Here is an 18,662-nt window from a genome sequence, read left to right as displayed (position 1 = left end):
CCCAATTTCCCCGCTCTAGACCCAGGCTCGCTCATTTGCATCCTGTCAATGACTAGCATCCAAGACACGGAATAACCCCTGTCAGAGATCTGCATGGTGCATGTAAATCATCGACCAAGATTGGTGGCCAAACCCTGTTTGTTATATGCGGGACAGTTGCGATATGCCCATTAGCCAATCCCGGCCGTGGAATCAAGTGCCGAGTGGCTAGTCGGTATACTAGTAGCCGCATGTATGTTGTATGCTTTCCTATGTGGGAAAATGTAGTCCGATAGGATGAAATTGTGCTTCCCCCTAGTTGAGATCTAGAACAATATCGGGATCTCGTTTAGAGGGGTAATGGCGTCAGGCTTGTTTGCCATTTGGAGGTTGTCTATGACAATGTCTTTTTGGGCAGGGTATATCATGACTGCTTCATGTAGATCATGGTGCCATGGGCAAAACTTGATTGCGCGTACTCCGGACGGAGTGCGGAGTACTCCGTACTCGTTCCAAGGCCGCCATGGCCGATGTCTCACGCCATATCGAAAGGGGGAATATAGTTTCATATCGATGTAACAATATAGGAAGAACAGTGCCGAGACATGCAAGATATACGATGCACATCGACCTATCACAGTGAAGTGTGCTCCGTAGCAGGAGGATAGTCTGTCTCACTCCCCCTGATGTTGGCAGAGTCACACGGGAGAGGTGTCTGAGGGCCTGATACGTTCAACGTAGTAGAGATTGGGATCAATCCTACATTTAGCGCTTGTGTTGTATGTTTCAGCCTCACCCGGGACCAAGCTATTTCCCTGATCTATTGAACATTGTTCAAAGCCATCAACATAGTCCCAAGATTATTCCAGAGCATCGGCCGTGTTATGGTTGACTGGAGTTATTGGGGCCAAGGTTCATATAGCTTGAGGGGACAAATATATATTGATATCACATGTGCAATCAAATCCATCTTATATTCGGGAAGAGCGTCTCAGACAGCCAGAACGTAAAGAGATATCCCAATATCCCACCAAGTGGTAGTGAATAGATTATTACCTACGTCTTTAGAAACATCGGTTTTAGTATCTATTCCATAGAGAGCAAACACCCTAAGTATGCCTCATCCACGGACATCAACAGCATGCAAGTATAAATATCCCTCTTAACATCCCAGCCCAACACATATCCACCGCATTCCTCGCCAATTGCACCATCTCCCGACTAAACCCACTACATATAAGTAAACACCTTCTGCAAATTCCCATCAACCTAAATATCACGCATCAAACTCAGATCATCACTATTAACATAAATCTTCACCCTCTCCACTAACCTCCGAATCTTCGGAAACAAACCCTCCGCCGTCCTCCGATGATAAGCATGCAGACACAACGTCAACCCAACACCCCTCTCCACCAATCCTTTCCATAAAACCTCACTATCCTCTGCATCCAATCCATAATCAATCCTCTCCGCTCCCGTCCCCCACACACTCGGAATATCGCTTCCTCGATATGTTTATGTGTATGGGAGGTTGGCTATGAGTGCGGTGATTTTGAGGCCATTCATGATTGACTTGGGAACCATGGGATAAGAGATGTAATTGTAGGTATGGTACAACATGGTGAGGTTCTGAGTTGGGGCCAATGAGATATGCTAGCCCTAAGAACTCGCAGGCATAGTCGCGCCCAATTGGCTCTCGAAGGATTCCTGGGCGATAACGTGCAGGGATGCACCAATGGAGGTGCGGGGAAACATAACAAGGGATTGAACATGTCAATAAGAAGAGCAGAAGTTGCATTAGGTGTGGGATTCTCGGTGTTTTCTTCCTTTCGTTGGAAGTGTTGCTTCGGCCATGGACACCGTGACGCCCGGTGCGGCACTAGAGCAGGGGACGAACCATGCCATCGCAAAAAGAGTGCTGAGGAAGATCGACAGACGACTCGTGCCGCTGCTCTTCACAACATATATGTTCAACTTCGTGGACAAAACTATCTTATCGAGCGCGTCTGTGTTCGGTCTTTCTGATGATACTGTAGGACCTATCTGTGCGAAGGAGACTCACAACTAAAATAGCCTCTAGGGATTAGTTGGCCAGGAATATAGCTGGGTATCGTCGGTCTTCTACTTTGGTTACTTGGGTTGGGTATATCCCACCACATTGCTTATTGCTCGTCTGCCCGCTGCCAAATATTTGACAGCCAACACGCTATTTTGGGGAGCCATAGTTGCTTTGACCGCAGCCTGCACCAACTTCGGTGGTCTCATGACAGTCCGCTTCCTGCTTGGAGCTGCTGAAGCGACTATTACCCCGGCGTTCATGTTCATTACATCGACGTGGTATACGCGCGATGAGATTCCCACTAGGACAGGCCTGTGGTTTGCCGGAAACGTACGTTCCCTACCAGTCCACTAGGAAAAAAGCTCATATGTACAGAGCGTTGGCGGTATTATCTCCAGTCTCCTCGCCTACGGCTTAGGCCACGTCAAAGACCAAATTGGCCCATGGCGATGGATGTTCATCGTGCTCGGCAGCTTCACATTTCTCTGGGGATTCGCTATCGGGGCCCTCCTCCCAGACTCAATTTCCAAAGCCAAATTCCTATCAGAAGAGGAACGCCAATTCGCAAGCAACCGAGTTATCATCGCAGGAACCGGCACAACAGAGAAAGCCATCTGGCGATGGAACCAAGTCCTCAAATGCCTGCTGGACCCCAAAACCTGGCTTATCTTCGGCCTAGAGCTCTGCACCCAAATCCCCAACGGAGGGACGCAAAACTTCCCCAATCTGGTCCTTGTCTCGTTCGGATTCACAAACTTACAATCCACACTACTCACCATCCCTTACTCCCTCATCACCGTGGCCACAACCACCGGAACGGGGTGGCTAGCCGGGCGGTTCCGCCAGTCCAGTTGTTTGTTGATAGTTGCCGTCGTGCTCCCTTGCGTAGTCGGCAGTGCGATCATCTACTCGCGCGCTCGTATTGTCTCAGGTGTCCAATTGTTTGGGTATTTCCTTTTATCGACGGGACCGGCGGCGATGCCGCTTGTGTTATCGCTGGTGCAGGCCAATTACCGTGGTGTCACGAAGAAAATGACTGTTACTGCACTGCTGTTCCTGGCATATTGCGCTGGGAATATCTCCGGCCCTCACTTCTTCCGCAGCAAGGAGGCGCCGACTTATGATACTGCTTTTCGTGCGATTATGGTTTGTTATGCTCTGGCTGTGCTGCTGGCGTTGGCTCTGCGGTTTTACCTGCAGTGGATCAATGCTCGTCGTGTGCATCTAGAGGGGTTTGAGGGTAGTGCTGGGAATGCGGGTGCTGTTGGTGGGAAGGTGTTGGATGGTGATCGTGATTCGAATGATGTGGGAGATATGGTGGATCGAGTACGATTGGTGTCGGATGACTATGAGGATATTACGGATTGGAAGACGCCAGGTTTTAGATACCGTTACTAGAAAGGCACAATGGAGGTTCACGGGTATAAAAGTGAGGGTTAATGGCGTTTTACGAGGTGATATACAGCCCCATCATTCAGATGTATAGATCTGGAAAGTATGTAGTGTATCCCTGATCCCATTTCTATCACGTCTTCTCTAAAGTGTCTAATATCCAATACTCGTACAAATCTCTAACTAATGTCACAACCAAAAGAGGTAAAAAGCCACACACCCCGATTTCAAGATCAGGACTGAGTCTTCTCAACACCCTGCTTCGGCCTCAACACATACCGCCACGTAGTCCCCAAATGCCAACGCTTCTCCTCCACAATCTCCAACCCACTCTCACGCACAATCTCCCCAATATCCCTATTCCACCAACACCCATGTCGATCCGCATGAGCCGGAGCAAGATTATCCAAAATCCGATTAACCCAATCATAATAAGACCGCCCATGCTCCAGCAACAAAATCCGCCCATCCACAGGCTCAGTAACAGACCCGAGATGCCGCAACGTAGCAACCGGATCCGGCATCGAGCAAAGCCCCATAGTCTGCACAACGGTATCAAAATAAGGCGCGTTCGACGGCACCACCGCCCCCGCATCACAAGCCCGGAACACAGCCGAGAACGTAGGATACAGCTTCTGGAACTTCTCCTTCGTAATAGCGACCATCTGCGGACTCAAATCGGTAAACGTCACCGACCGACAGCCCACCACACCCGCATGCCCCGCGGCGTCGAGTCCGCGCCGCTCGCCGAGCTCGTAGAATGGCAAATTCCGCCCCGTCCCGCAGCTGACTTCGAGAACGTGCCCGCGCGCTTGCCGCACCAGCTCGCGTCGCTTTTTGCCCAGTCCCATGGCCTTTTCGGAGAGCTCGACGTCCGCGTCGAAGGTCGCGGCTGTCGTGTTGTAGCGGTCTGAGACGTCGCGCGGCACATCTAGGGTTTGCGCTTTGCTTACTTCGCGCGTGTACGATGTGTACAGGTACCCGCAGTACGTGCTGAGGGCGAGTGCTGAGACGCCCAGGAAAGTCAGGGCTTTGGGCGGGATGCCATGGGCTGGTTTTGGTGCTGCGTTGGGGCCTTGGGCCGCGCCAGCTTGTGAGGTTGGCGGCTCTGGATGGCGCTGACGAGGCGGAGCGGCATGTCTTCTTTTTATGGCCACTGGCTTGGAGCTGGGGGTTGTTAGGTTGTGTTTTTGGTTGGGTGGCGAGTCGCATACCTCGGCTTTGGGGGTCGAGATGCTTTGCTTGCGCTGCGACAGGGTGTCACAGCCCGCTTTGCGAGAAATGGCACCCGGCGTAATTGATATGCGTTCATTTTGTGGTTTGGCCTGGCGATTTGGTCTGCCAAGGGATTTTTTTTGACAGGGCTTTGCGCGCACGCGATTTGATTTGACGCGAGAAGCCCGGGGGAGATTGGGCTTACGCGACCAGGGTTGTTAGTCTCCCCGCGATACCCAATGGAGATGGAGGCTCTGGGAAATAGATTAATGGGCTAGGAGTGCACGATGTATACAAATCGGGGCTATAGATCGGAGTCGCAATCTCGAGTCTGGGCCTCGGAAGAGAAAAGTCGGGAGCTGGGGGCCGACGTGCTGCCGTTATCGGCTCCGCTGGCTGTTGGAGTAGATGCCCAAGTCTCCGATCTCCAACTTCGGGATTTTGGCTTCGTCCGCACAACCGATTCCAAAATCGTTCAAAATGGCATTGCCGTCCAAGATTCTCATTGTCGGAGGCGGTGTCTTCGGATGTGAGTATCAACCCTCTCCCTAGCACCGGCTACATGTATATCTCCTACACCCATTTACCTCAATTCCCGCTACACCGCTACTAACCAAACCCCTCAGTATCTACCGCTCTGTCCCTGTCAAAGCGACACCCAGAATCTGAAGTAACAGTCGTAGAATCCTCACCTACAATCCCCAACCCGCACGGTTCATCCGTCGACACATCCCGAATCGTGCGGGCGGATTATGCAAACACAGCATACTCCAAGCTCGCCGCAGCAGCCATCGACCGCTGGCGCAGCACAGACTGGGGCCGCAACGGCCGCTACACGCAGAACGGCCTGCTACTCGTGTACCCCGCAGACAGCGCCAGCGCCAAGGAGTACGCGCGCAAGAGCTACATCAACGTGCGCCAGATCGAGGGCGACAACGTCACCTTCCTGCCGACCCAAGCCGACGTGCTCAAGGTCGTCCCGGCCTATGGCGACACACTCGACGTTGCCGGCGGCTACGTGAACTGGGGCTCTGGATGGTCGGATGCCGCAGCGAGCGTGCGCTATGCGAAGGAGCTCCTCGACGCAGAGGGGAAGGTGATCTTCCGCACGGGTGATGTGGAGCGTGTGCTCTATGCGTCCGACACGGGCGCGAAGCCTAAAGCTACTGGCGTTGCGCTTGCAGATGGCTCAGTCCTGACGGCGGATTTGGTCGTGTTGGCGACTGGTGCGTGGACGTCGAAGTTGGTCGATTTGCGGGGGAGGGCTGTTGCGACGGGCCAGGCAATTGCGTATATGCGGATCTCGGATGAGGAGCAGCGCGAGTTGGAGAATCTACCGACGATATTGAACTTCGCGACGGGGATCTTTATCATTCCGCCGCGGAATAATCTGCTCAAAATTGCGCGGCATGCGTATGGGTATCGCAATCCGGTTACGGTGCCGGTTCCTGGTGTTGAGGGACGGGCTGCTGGCTCGATGGTGGTTAGTTTGCCGGAGAAGGGGGTTCCTGTGCCGCTTGAGGGACAGGATGCGTTCCGGGTTGCGTTGAGACAGCTTTTGCCGCGGTTTGCAGACAGGGAGTTTGTGGATACGAGGGTTTGTTGGTATACTGATACGTGAGTTGGGGATTTCTTGGCCGTTTGGTTGCGATCTGGCTGTGGTGCTAATCGGTTCAACAGACCTAAGGGTGACTTCATTGTTTCCTACCATCCTGATCATGAGGGTCTTTTCCTTGCTACGGGTGGCAGTGGCCATGGGTTCAAGTTCTTCCCTGTTATCGGAGACAAGATTGTCGACGCGTTGGAGGGAACGCTTGACTCTGAGTTGAGTAGGATGTGGGCATGGCCTGAGACTGCTGTGTCGGATGAAGAGGACTTCGCTGGCGATGGTAGTCGATCTGGGGAGAGGAACTCGATTTTGAAAGACGAGTTGGCGAAGACGAGGAAGGCTTTGCGAAGCAGTGTACTATAGATATCCGGACGTTGGAGACGTAACTTCCCTGGATCCATGAGATGCTAATGTACTATTATTCGATAGACTTGGGATTTACATCTACTGTTCTTTACAGAAAGATACACTTGAAGAAAAGATTTTTTTGAGACATTTTCTTTCACTACTCGGAGGTAGTAATACGGCAAAAGCCGGTCCATCATCCCACTGACGTGGGGAAAGCAAGGACATAGACTAGAAGACTGCCTGGGGTCATCATGATTTTTTTTGGCCTGCATCAGAAAATATTCCTCCGCAGATGAAACCGTAGAACGATAAATGATTAAATCGAGGCAGTCATCGACCGGCGCACAACCGCCTCACTGCGGGCTGCAGCAATCTAATTGTGTGTGTAAGAACGCGAGATATTGAAACCGGGAATCGACCGAATCGCTAAGAACGCCCAACTATGCTTGCATGAAAAGAGTCGTAAAAACCAGAGGAAACGCGAGGAACAGATAGACAAGTCTGGTGTTAGCCTCGAAGAAGGGAAAAGCAATGTTAATACAGAGTTGAATGCGTAAGCGAGTGACCTCCTGGAACTCCTTTAAACCTTGCGGAAATCTGATGATATGGATTAGTGAAGGCTCAATGACAGCAGCGTGGAGAAGACAGCATACCAGAAAGCACAGGGTAGATCAACTCGAATGCTTGGTAGATCTCCTCGCGGACTTTCGCACCAGTCAGGACAATCTTGCCACTGACGAAGATCAATAGAACGATCTTGGGCTTCATCATACGATAGATCAGACCAGGGAACAACTCAGGCTCATAAGAGCTGAAGTTGTGGTGACGAGAGGCCAATCCCTCCAAACGGATGGGGAACTTGATATCGCAGGAGCCGACAATATTCTGGATTTTGAAATCGGTGAACTTGGCATTGAAGCCAAGCTTCTGGATGATACGCGCATACTTGCGCGAAGCGAGCTTGGAATCATCCTCCGACTTGGCACCGGTGACAACCATCTTGCCCGAAGCAAAGATCAGAGCGGTAGTCTTGGGCTCACGGATACGCATGATCACGGCAGCAAAACGCTAAGGAGAGAACCATGTTCAGCCACATTGTACCCTGATGTGTGTATTCTCAGGGAATGCGAAGGGTTAATAGATACCTTTGGGTTGTACTCAGCATTGCGTGCGTGCAACGCAATGGTCTTGAGATCCAAGCGACAGTCAAGGTTGACAGTAGCAACGATGTTCCTTTTAGGGTAACTAGTTCAGCCATTCTGGTCACCCAGAAAAACATCTAGAGTATACTCACTGCAAGGTAGGGACAATGCCACTGCTTCCGGTGGTCGCACCAGGGGTGGCAGCAGGGGTCGCAGGAGAAGCGGGAGTCACCCCGGTGCCACCGATGGCATTTCCTCCAACCTGCTGGCCATTCATACCATTTGCGCCCTGCGCCATAGCCTCCTTATCGGAGATGGGAGGGGTCAGGTCCCCGGCTCCACCAGGGAAGGACAGCGATGAGGTAGCAGTGAAGGCACGAGCCTGCTGCGCGTTCGAGGGGTGGGTGGTGAGAGAATCCATTGTAATGGAGGTTCGAGTTGCAACCCACAGCGGGTATGCAAGATTGGGAGATGAAAGAGGATGAAACTATTCAGAAAATCACGTAAGCTTCAATCACGTGGACAGCGAGGTGGGGAGGAGAGGAAAAGAAAGGAAAAGAAAAAAAAGACGGAGGGGGAGGGGAGGCGCGGAGGCGCGGAGGCAGCGACGAGAAGACGATTCATGTGAAGTTATTGGGAAGGTACGTGGGATCCCAAAGTGGAAGGTGGAAGGTGCAATGGACAGAAGTGACAAGAGCTCTTACCTGGGAGATGGACAACTCAATGTATCCCCCTACGAGGTATTCGCACGTAACTCTTCGTGAAAAGGCAATCACGAGAAAGTATAGGCAACGAAACCCAACGCAGTCGACTGGTGAATGAACCAAGAAAAAAAAATCACACTCAAGTGTTTTTTTCTTCAAGATAGTCGCGACGGCGAGATTATGGCAGGGACGGCAACTTTTTTTTTTCCCTTTCGAAATGTTTTCTTTGCGCTGCTTTTGAAAATGGGATTGTCTATCTGCGCGAATCTGAAAAAAGAGAGTGTGTGGTGAAGCGACACGTGAGGATCGACTTCTATGGTGTTTAGGTCCGTGGACAAAAACCCGTTATTTTTTTCCCCCTAAAATTAAAAAAATAGAATCAAGGGTCTTCCCGGAGAGAATCAAAGATCTGGATGAGATAGATCTGATTAGTAAGAGAAAGCCGGCAGATCCGATATGATTATCAGGAGGCTTTGAGGGGAGCGGAGGGAAGAAGAATTTCCGAAATGAGATCCGCCAAGACCGAGACAAAATTCCCAGTGCAAAATGGGGGGAGGTTGGGTCTTTATATAGTGCTGAGTCACAGCCCGGTCAGGGGAGGCTGGGCCGCCGGTGGCGGTAAAAGCAGCACCACTTCTCTCCCTTCAACCTTGGCTTCATCGCCCGCTAGCGGCTCTGGGAACCTCCCTCATCGGCCAATCACAGCCTACCTCGACCCCCCATGGCTCTCATTCGTCCAGCGCACTCCGCTCCTCTGTCCATGTACGCCCCTGACTGGTCAGAACGCCCTTGCTTTATCCTCCGCGGCGCCATGGTTGCAGGTGTTGGTTTGCCAGTCCGCAGTCCTCCTGCACCTGATAGTCCCCTCCGTCCCACGCCAGTCCAATCATCGTCATTGACTCTCCTCGGTCACTCCATGTACGACGCGCTATCCTCTTGCCGCTTTAACGGATGGCAACTGAACAAAAATTCTCATTTTTTCGCCTTGTTTCCTCCCCTACCTCTCTGACCTCACCACACTGGGGAGAATTACTCAGTATCATAACCTGATATTGATGGCTCACTGACATCTAACAGAATATCACCGACAGTTCATTCATCACAGCTGATTCTATCATGATCTTACGTTTCGCCCCAGCCAAACGGACGACGTTCCAAGAATTCCCATCAGGACAGGTGGCCGTTTCGATTCTGCCTTGACAGGCGGTGGCGCCCGGCGTTGATCCACCATCCGCCAAGGCTAGATGAATCAAAAGGCATGCGATTTCGCGATGATCGGTCATGTTTTTAGCTTCGGATCTATTATTCGGACCTGCCAACTATGGTCCTCGAGTCTTGGAGGAAGCCTCAGGTCGCATCGTGGTATTGTTTTTACATTTTCTAGAGGATTCTGGTATGCAGGTATGGTATAGTATGCCAAATACCATACCAAAAGGAGCGCAATCGTCACATTCCGGGAAACGCAGTAACAATACGGAGTACGGAAGACTGCATTGCGGTCCAGTCTGATCAGATCGGATTTTGATACTCTTGAAACAGTTAGTATGACTTGAGTATTTAAGGTTATTCTCTGGCAGATATTGATATGCAAGGTCGGAAACATGGAGAATGATGTCAACGTTGGGACTATTCCATTGTTACTACGGAGGAACCCGTACTCCGTATAGAATACTTATACGGAGTATCTATGTAGACACTCCATATGCTGCACCTGCTTGGAGCATGTGATGCACGGGATCAGGCTTGATCACCTGTATCCCGTATCTTGGCCATCTAGCGTCGAGAATCGATAGAAATTGAAGCAGTTTAGCGGATAAAGATGTATAAAGTGCTATGGAGCACTCCGTCCAATCTCCAATAACCGGTACTCCGTACACAATACACTAACGATGCTAAAAGTTCAGCTTCTCAAGCCACGGGCGACCGGACCCCGCCGGCCAAAAGAGGCGATTTCCGCTTCGGGCCCTTTCACCGCCTCAGGCCCTCCAAATCGATAATCGCCACGATGCCTATTGGTTGCCGGCTGAGCCGAGGGTAGGCGGTTTTTCGGCGTTTCGTCGACTTCGCCAGAAGGCCGGGTACTCGACGATTCTGGGGACCAACGGGATCTAAATATTCTCCTCCGCATTTCACCCTCGGTTCGGTCATGCCAATTATTAACTAAAATTCTGAGCCTCCGACCTTCCTACCATCACCCATACACAATGGCCTCAAAAGGTGCCGTATTGCCTCTATTGAGGCGCGAAGTGCGCTCCTCCCTCCGATTCTCACGAGTTACTTCCCTCTCCGCCATTGCGGCCCCAGCTCGCCACTCAGCCAGTACATTCACAACCTCCGGGCGCCGGTTAACTCCACGAACGGCACTATTCGCCCCGACGCAAACCCGCGCCTTTTCACAATCGCTATCAAGACGCTTTACCGACGAGAATGGCGACTTCGATCCCCGCACATTGGACCGGGAGTCCGACGACGTGGATGTGTGCATTGTTGGCGGTGGTATGTACTCGGATATCTCAATTTACTCCCTCAAGCAGCCGAACTAAGCTTTGGTTTATTACAGGTCCCGCCGGTCTTGCCGCCGCGATTCGCTTGAAGCAACTTGCGAACGAAGCAGGCAACGAAGAGTTCCGAGTCATTCTACTGGAAAAGGCTGGCGAATTGGGCGCCCACATTGTTTCCGGAAATGTTTTGGAACCGACTTCCCTCAATGAGCTGATCCCCGACTGGCTCTCCGAAGACAACCCTTCCCGCTTCGAGGGTGCGACCCCCGCCAAGGGCGAGAAGATGCGTTACCTGACCAAGACTGGCTCATACCCGCTCCCTGTGCCCCCTCAGATGCACAATGATGGGAACTACATTATCAGTCTGAATGAGCTGACCAAGTGGTTGGGAGAGCGTGCCGAAGAGGTCGGTGTGGAGGTTTATCCTGGCTTCGCAGCTAGCGAGATGGTCTACCGCCCAGATGGTTCGGTGAAGGGCGTTGCGACCAACGACCTGGGACTTGGCCGGGATGGCAAGGCCAAGGAGAACTTTGAGAGAGGAATGGAGTTCCACGCCCGTGTCACCCTCCTTGCTGAGGGCTGCCACGGCAGCTTGAGCAAGCAAGTGATCAAGAAATATGACCTTCGACGGGACAGCCAGCCTCAGACATATGGTCTTGGAATTAAGGAAATCTGGGAGATCCAGCCTGAGAAGTTCCGATCCGGCGAGATCGTTCACTCGATGGGATACCCCCTTCCTAAGGATACCTATGGTGGAGCCTGGATGTATCACTTCGGCGACAACATGGTCAGTATCGGTCTCGTGGTGGGATTGGACTACCCGAACCCCTGGCTTTCGCCATACGGAGAATTCCAGAAGATGAAGCACCACCCCATGTTCAAGGAAGTCCTTGAGGGCGGCAAGTGCATTTCTTACGGAGCGCGAGCCTTGAACGAGGGTGGCTTCCAGTCCATCCCCAAGTGCGCATTCCCCGGAGGTGCCTTGATTGGTGACACCGCCGGCTTCATGAACGTTCCGAAGATCAAGGGTACCCACACCGCAATGAAGTCCGGCATGTTGGCCGCCGAGGCTGCTTTCTCGGCGCTTCAGTCCGATAACCAGGGAACTGTCTTCCTGTTTGACTACGAGAAGGCTCTTCGCGACTCCACCATTTGGAAGGAGCTGTCCGAGGTGCGCAACATCCGACCCTCGTTCAATACCCCATTAGGCTTCTTCGGTGGACTTCTCTACTCCGGTCTGGAAGCCTACGTGCTCAAGGGTCGCGTTCCCTGGACCCTCAGCCACCATGGCACCGACGCAGCAGCTACCAAGCCTGCTTCTGCGTACAAAAAGATCGAATACCCCAAGCCCGACGGCGAGATCAGTTTCGATATCTTGACCAGTGTGAGCCGAACTGGCACCAACCACGAGGAAGATCAGCCGGTCCACCTGCAGGTGAAGGACTGGGAGAAGCACACGGACCTTGCATGGCCCACGTATAAGGGTGTGGAGAACCGATTCTGCCCTGCAGGTGTCTATGAATATGTGGAGGATCCCAGCAAGGAGCACGGCGTCCGGTTCCAGATCAACGCACAGAAGTAAGCCCCCCCCCCCCCCTCAATCTGAGTAGCTTTCTCAGTATACTAACCATTTCCCAGCTGCATTCACTGCAAGACCTGTGATATCAAGGTCCCCACACAAGACATCAACTGGCAGACGCCTCAAGGTGGAGAAGGACCCAAATACGTGATGACGTGATATCCTACAGGATGTTCAGGCGTTTTAAAGGAACCGAAATAGATCTTTCGTATTTGGTATTGGATATAATAAGAAAGAAGAATGTATATAGACCCCAACCCAAAAAAAGAAAAACAGGCAGAACCGTGGAATGCTCAGTGGAGAGCCCACGAGGGATAAGCCATACACCTTGCGTCCCATGTTTTTGACGGGTTACTCAGTAACTACATTATATAAATAGAGATCTCCGGATCTCACTCTACCTGCATGTAGAGATAGCGATATAAATACATCCATGGCCATGAATTGGCATTCTCTTCTCGACAAGATGGTGGAACCACGTGGATCAGAAAAAGTGAGGCGGCCAAAGTCTCCAATTGTCCACCGCCAGAAGCGCCGGTACTTTCTCTCTTCTTCCCCTCTCAATCCTCTCTTTTTCCCTGTACCTTTTGTAATTGCGTTGGGATTTCCTCAGCTACATCTGCTCTCTGCTCCCAGGATTGTTTGTCGAGTTACACGCTTTTCTGCTTTTCTGCTTTCCTGCTTTCCTGCTTTCCTGCAGGCAGCTCACCTCATCACTCTCTGCACCACGGAGCTTTTCCATCTCTTCCATCTCTGGGATTCCCTTTGGCCCGGATCTTTCTCTCTATTAATTCCCAGGATTAATCCAGTTGCTCTAATTAGCCATGAACGAGGTGTCCTCCACCCGCCTGTATCTTGGGAACCTTCCCCGCAACGGTATGGCACCTGACTGTCCCTCTTCCCCGAGCCCTGGAGAACACGCACCACCGTGCATGACCCAGTCACTCCACTGATGCCCGGAATCCCGTGTGCTCTGATCCCTCGTATTATCGCTTCGCCAAAGCCACACCCTCCGCCCTCAGTGAGAGCAAATGGGAGAGCTTCAGCTACCCACATGGATCAGCTTCTGCCTCGGATGACCAATCTAACCGGTGCTTCTTGGACACCTTGGAATCGATGCGCTAACCTTGTTTTGTCTATTTGCTTATCACAGTGACCAAGAGCGACATCGAGGAACATTTCAGCAGCCATGGCTCCGGTAAGATCACGGAGATCAAGCTGATGAACGGGTTCGGTTTCATCGAATATGACGATCAACTTGATGCCAGAGATATTGTGCCGGGTAAGGAACATTCCATCGGATCTGAGATGTTTCTATGCTGAATTGCTAATGTTGCTTTTGCTCTAGCCTTCCGTACGCCTTCCCTCTCATAACTTGCTCACCGACTTATCGCTTATCTATACCACAGACGGCAGTGACTTTAAAGGCGAACGACTCACGGTTCAGTTTGCGCGCGGTCCTCGTCGCAAGGAGGCGTTCCCTGGACCACCAGACCGCAATGCGCCCCCTCGCCCCCGTCGCACCATGTTCCGCATGCAGATTTCCGGTCTTCCAGAGACTAGTTGGCAGGTTAGCAGTCCATGTCCATTCCTTCCCGGATTTCCTGGCGTAGATTCCTTCAGCCCATATCTCCACTCAGTCCACACATGTTTCCAGTCCACTGTCCTCAAGGCTATTGGTTGAGCCAAGGATCCTGGAGTACTAATCCATTAGCACTCGTCTCCTGGTGGCTGAAGAATGTTCCTATAGCTTCTCTCCAAAGCCTTGAGACTTGAGAAGCTCTGTTGAATCCTTGCATACACCTTATCCACTGTTGTCAGACCTCATAGCCTGCCCTGGGGACTTTTGGATGCCGACATGATGGCCATTTTTGGATCTACCTCCTCGGACTGGACAAGGATTCCTTGCCCTTTTTTTTCCTCTCCACATTTACGGACATCTGAATATTCCTGGACCTGGACTCACCTTGCGTTAAATAGGACTTGAAAGATTTCGCCCGTCAGTCTGGACTGGACGTGGTATACTCCGAGACTGGCCGTGAACAGGGCAGAGGGTGGGTGAACCATTGTATTCCGCGAGAGAGACTTCCAATCGATTGACATTTGACCAAGGTTTGTGGAATTTGAAACCGCCAACGACTTGAAGACTGCCGTGGAGAAACTGGACCAGCGCGAGTTCAAGGGCTCAGTCGTCTCGTGCATCGCCGATGTAAGCGCTCAACCTGGCTCGGACCCGGAGGAACCCCGTCTCACCAAATTCCAGATCCAAAACTTTGAGGAACGACCCGTTCGGGACCCATACAGGTCTCGCTCTCCACCCCGTCGCCCCTATCCTGCCCCCATGGATGAATACGATCGCCGGATCCCTCCCCCTCGTGGCTATAGTCCCCGGGAGCACTACCGTGAGCGATCTCCGATCCCTCTCCGTCGCGATCCCTACTATGCAGATGGGTATGCCCGCCGGACTCCTCCTCGCCCTCGGATGGAAGACTACCCACCCCCACGCCGTCCCTACGAAGATCCCTATGAGGCCCGACCTCCCCCACCCCCTCGCCACTATGATGATCCCTACCTAGCTGCCCGGGGCTACGGTCGTCCTCGCTCTCCACCGAGAGGCGAGTATGTTCCCTACGACCGTCCTCGCTACTGGTAGATGGCGCGGGGTTGATTGGATTTGCAGCATATTCTTCCGTTCTTCTGTCATTTCTGTTAACCTCCATTCGCCAAATACCCGCAACGTCTCGTACTGATTTCATGGTGTCATGATCTTTTTCCCACTTGCCGAGGTTTTCGTTCAGCGTGTTCTCGCGGCCGGATTCGTTTTATTTCCAAGGTTCTTCCTGGCGACTGCACAGCGCGAGTTATGAGTCTTTTCTATTTCTTCTCTGGTAGTTTCAGGGTGGCTGTAGGCTAAGTGGTTATTGCCCTTTGGTTCTTCTCAGTCAATCCTGGGCTATTGTGCTTGTCTTAGCATCTGAAATCTTAATTTCTTCAATTTGTTACTTTCTCTTGTAATGCTGAGTCCAGTCTACTTCCAGGAGTATAGGGCAGGCTTTTCGAGGGAACACGATTCATTTCGGTTTCGTTTTATGACCTAAAGGTCTAATTAGTTGTATGAGCTGATGCGCATCAAAGTCATTCTATATTCTCCCGTTGATTGTAAAAGGGCTTGGATATATATCTCAGAGCGGGCATCTTTATGCCGCCAGCCACACCACACCACTCTTATTTCTCACCCTTGAATTAGGCAGCTAATTACATGTAGAATTCTCAAAGAACCATCAATTTTGTAATATCACTCGCAGCAATTCCAGAACCAAAGTGGAAAAAGCATCCCCCACGGAAATGCCCGCGCGGGCTTCCCCGTCATGATCTGCAGTGCCCCGCCAAAAAACCTCACCCCTCAGCTTCACTTTCAATCGTGACATTGCGCCAATTGTTCCGATTTGTGCTTTCTATTTCCCAAATATTCACAACTACACGCGCCATGACTGACCAATCATCAATCCAACTCCCACCCCGCCCGGAGGTCCTCGACAGCGTCCGCCTCCGCAACATCGAGCTCCCCCTCCCCTGCGCCCCAGAAGCCTGGCACCGCCAGGGAAAATCCCAACCCTGCACCGCAACCCTCACGCTCTCCTACTCCTCCATAATCACTGCAGCTGAAACCGACAACGTCTCCCTGACCCTCGATTATGGCAAGCTATTCCGCCGACTAGAAGGCGACGTGCGCAGCATGGGCGAGAACACCTCATCCCCAGCACACCCATCCCAGAGACTCCTCAGCCTAGATGGGTCCCGGCGCGAGGAAATGGACACTCTCGGACTGGGCCAAGACCCGCGCGTGATAGCAGGCGTTGTCGCGAACGCCGGACTGGGCTTGTTGGAGACTACGGCTGCTGGGGTCGCATCGAAGAATATCTCAGCGGCTTATGGAGAGTGTGAGGTTGAATTGCATCTGCCCAAGGCCTTGCTGCGTGCTGATGAGGGTCTCCGATATCGGAGTGTTACGGCGCTGGGGAAGGAGGATGCGGGTAAGCCGCGGGATTTGGTTGTTTTGGAAGAGGAGTTCCGCATTGAAGGGATTCGGTGCTATCCTATTTTGGGCGTGAACCCCCATGAGAGGCTGGAGAAGCAGGCTGTTGTTGTTGGTCTTTCTTTCCAGGGTGCTGGGCAGCTGGGTTGGGGGTCGAAGGTCGTTGAGACTTACCAGGCTGTGACCCGGGCTGTGGCTGAGGTATGTGTTTTGTTTCTGACGGTTTATCTTTTTTTTTTTTGCTGTTTGTTTGCTAACCGATTTTGACGTTGTAGAAGGTTGACCAGACTGATTTCAAGTCTGTGGAGTCGCTGGCTACTTTCATCGCTCGCATTGTTACTGTCGACTTTGGCAATGAGCGTGTGACGGTCAAGGTAGAGAAGCCGAGTGCTCTTGCTTTTGTGCAGCGGTCTGGTGTGGAGATTACCCGCTGCAAGGCCTTCTTTGAGAGCCACTAATTGCTGCGTACGGAGTAAGTGGTTTCATGTTGTACTCCGTGCTCCGTGCTCCGTACGGAGTACAGGAGGCTGCAATATGCAGATCGATGCTCATATGCAGGTTGGTCCCTTGATTGATGCCGTGTGAGGCTGTTTCAGGGGAAGCTGTATAGGTCCTTGGAAACATGCTGAGGGTTACTTGGGCCGAGTTAAACGAATCTATAGAGTGTGCTAATATCGAACAAAATGACACGAATAAGCAGACAATGTATCCCCCGTACCTATGGAGGTATAGATACTTGGAGAACTGATCAATGAGATCGTTGTAAAGTCAGCATCTGACACGTGAAATCCGCATTAGGCTTAGTGGGTTCAGCCCCGGATCGACGCCTGAATTTCTGCGGCGTCTGCTTTGTTTCTTGTTTCCTGTTTTCACTTCCTGTGGAAGAAAGACTGTTCATCTCTATTCTCCAAATCTCCCTCTATGTGCCCACCTGTGTCCTCGTCCTCGCTCGCTCTGATTTCGTTTACTGGCGCCGCCAATATTGATCCATCCCTTCTGAACCTCGACTCGCCTACTGACATTTCCGACGTACCGATTTACTCCGCGCTTTCTGCTTTCGCCTTGGCCTTCGACTCCTCGGCCAGCGAGGTGACTTGGCTAGGGGTCCCGGGTCCGTCCTGAAGAAGGGCGGACGGTAAACCTGCTCGAGGATTTCAAGGCTGGTCTATCGCAGACTAGTTCGAGCACTGAAGGAAAACCGTGCTCTGATGCAATAAATCCCTCAAGTTGAAGTAAGTCTCGAACTCATTTCCCCGTATTTTGCACTATTTTTCTTGGTTTTTATTTTTCAATTTTTGTTACGTTTCACCTTGGCTTTAATTAGTGGGGGTGCAAAAACCCTCATCTACCCCTCTGTGCATCCTTTACAGTCCAAGATCAAGGCAATTGAGACTAACCGGCGTTCTCTATGTGAACAGCGACTGCTAGATAGGTATTTTGAATACCTTCCTACCATTCCATCCAACGGTGCAAGGTCAATCTATAGCCCGCGGTTATTGCCGGCGCTTTCACCTGAACCGATTCGGGTGTTTTACTCCAATTGCGGAACTACCACAGGCAATAAAACGAAAGCATAATGCCTTCCTCGAATGCCGACGACCTGTCGGTCGGAGATGTATTCGCTCCGCAGGCCGACAGCGAACAGTCCGTCATCGACATTCCGGCCAATCACCGTCGCCCGGATGCACACATGGAGAATATGTCGCCCCCAAAGCAGCTGGCCAATGGTTTCAGCGGGTTTGCAAATCAGACCCTCAAGGCAAATATGATGCCGAAATCCCAGCGACGGAGGAACAAGAAGAAGAATGAAGTAGCGCCGGCGTGCGCCACCGTCCACGGCTTTACTCCTTTGCCGTCTGGGGACGAGGAATCTGATTTCTCCGCTGCGAGTTCTCGTGCTCCTTCTCGGCCGCCGACTGCGCTCGATGGATCTAGTGTATTAGTGCACGCGTCCACAGGCCACGGCGTTAGTGCGTTGAAGCTTCAACTGAACACTTTGAGTTTGTCCGACAATGCAGCCGGTACCAGCGGACTCGTTTCCCAGACCCCCAGTGTCTACTCTGACAGCGACCAGACTGAGATCTTGACCAGCTAT

At 51.9% G+C, this 18,662-nt stretch overlaps 9 protein-coding genes across 9 annotated transcripts; 7 read left to right on the top strand and 2 right to left on the bottom strand.

Annotated features, from left to right (window-relative positions):
* Positions 1-1,834: 1,834 nt before the first annotated feature.
* On the top strand, positions 1,835-3,439 carry N7457_000494 (uncharacterized protein; the record flags this gene model as incomplete). The annotated part of the gene is made up of 3 exons (XM_057171562.1): positions 1,835-2,014; positions 2,063-2,371; positions 2,417-3,439. 3 exons carry the CDS (start codon positions 1,835-1,837, stop codon positions 3,437-3,439), a joined length of 1,512 nt encoding a protein of 503 aa, XP_057035465.1.
* Positions 3,440-3,666: 227 nt separating this feature from the next.
* Positions 3,667-4,745, bottom strand: N7457_000493 (class I SAM-dependent methyltransferase; the record flags this gene model as incomplete). Its single annotated transcript, XM_057171561.1, has 2 exons — positions 3,667-4,600; positions 4,648-4,745. The coding sequence occupies 2 exons, from the start codon at positions 4,743-4,745 to the stop codon at positions 3,667-3,669; spliced, it is 1,032 nt and encodes a 343-aa protein (XP_057035464.1).
* A 383-nt stretch (positions 4,746-5,128) lies between these two features.
* On the top strand, positions 5,129-6,620 carry N7457_000492 (NAD(P)/FAD-dependent oxidoreductase; the record flags this gene model as incomplete). Its single annotated transcript, XM_057171560.1, has 3 exons — positions 5,129-5,177; positions 5,275-6,265; positions 6,329-6,620. The coding sequence occupies 3 exons, from the start codon at positions 5,129-5,131 to the stop codon at positions 6,618-6,620; spliced, it is 1,332 nt and encodes a 443-aa protein (XP_057035463.1).
* A 565-nt stretch (positions 6,621-7,185) lies between these two features.
* On the bottom strand, positions 7,186-8,168 carry N7457_000491 (TBP family protein; the record flags this gene model as incomplete). Its single annotated transcript, XM_057171559.1, has 4 exons — positions 7,186-7,202; positions 7,259-7,673; positions 7,751-7,838; positions 7,900-8,168. The coding sequence occupies 4 exons, from the start codon at positions 8,166-8,168 to the stop codon at positions 7,186-7,188; spliced, it is 789 nt and encodes a 262-aa protein (XP_057035462.1).
* Positions 8,169-9,172: 1,004 nt separating this feature from the next.
* On the top strand, positions 9,173-9,651 carry N7457_000490 (uncharacterized protein; the record flags this gene model as incomplete). The annotated part of the gene is made up of 2 exons (XM_057171558.1): positions 9,173-9,369; positions 9,543-9,651. The coding sequence occupies 2 exons, from the start codon at positions 9,173-9,175 to the stop codon at positions 9,649-9,651; spliced, it is 306 nt and encodes a 101-aa protein (XP_057035461.1).
* Positions 9,652-10,655: 1,004 nt separating this feature from the next.
* N7457_000489 (electron-transferring-flavoprotein dehydrogenase) lies at positions 10,656-12,690 on the top strand (the record flags this gene model as incomplete). Its single annotated transcript, XM_057171557.1, has 3 exons — positions 10,656-10,947; positions 11,012-12,530; positions 12,591-12,690. 3 exons carry the CDS (start codon positions 10,656-10,658, stop codon positions 12,688-12,690), a joined length of 1,911 nt encoding a protein of 636 aa, XP_057035460.1.
* Positions 12,691-13,355: 665 nt separating this feature from the next.
* Positions 13,356-15,184, top strand: N7457_000488 (uncharacterized protein; the record flags this gene model as incomplete). The annotated part of the gene is made up of 6 exons (XM_057171556.1): positions 13,356-13,407; positions 13,685-13,813; positions 13,880-13,885; positions 13,941-14,101; positions 14,512-14,585; positions 14,644-15,184. 6 exons carry the CDS (start codon positions 13,356-13,358, stop codon positions 15,182-15,184), a joined length of 963 nt encoding a protein of 320 aa, XP_057035459.1.
* Positions 15,185-16,018: 834 nt separating this feature from the next.
* On the top strand, positions 16,019-17,025 carry N7457_000487 (dihydroneopterin aldolase family protein; the record flags this gene model as incomplete). The annotated part of the gene is made up of 2 exons (XM_057171555.1): positions 16,019-16,768; positions 16,843-17,025. The coding sequence occupies 2 exons, from the start codon at positions 16,019-16,021 to the stop codon at positions 17,023-17,025; spliced, it is 933 nt and encodes a 310-aa protein (XP_057035458.1).
* Positions 17,026-18,143: 1,118 nt separating this feature from the next.
* On the top strand, positions 18,144-18,646 carry N7457_000486 (AGC-kinase C-terminal; the record flags this gene model as incomplete). The annotated part of the gene is made up of 2 exons (XM_057171554.1): positions 18,144-18,588; positions 18,642-18,646. 2 exons carry the CDS (start codon positions 18,144-18,146, stop codon positions 18,644-18,646), a joined length of 450 nt encoding a protein of 149 aa, XP_057035457.1.
* Positions 18,647-18,662: the final 16 nt, after the last annotated feature.

The sequence above is a fragment of the Penicillium paradoxum genome (assembly GCF_028828445.1).
Source record: "Penicillium paradoxum strain IBT 22861 chromosome Unknown utg000002l_segment0_segment0, whole genome shotgun sequence".
NCBI lineage: Eukaryota > Fungi > Ascomycota > Eurotiomycetes > Eurotiales > Aspergillaceae > Penicillium > Penicillium paradoxum.
Note: the sequence above shows the minus strand (reverse complement) of the source record. Positions and strands in the feature narration are given on the sequence as shown.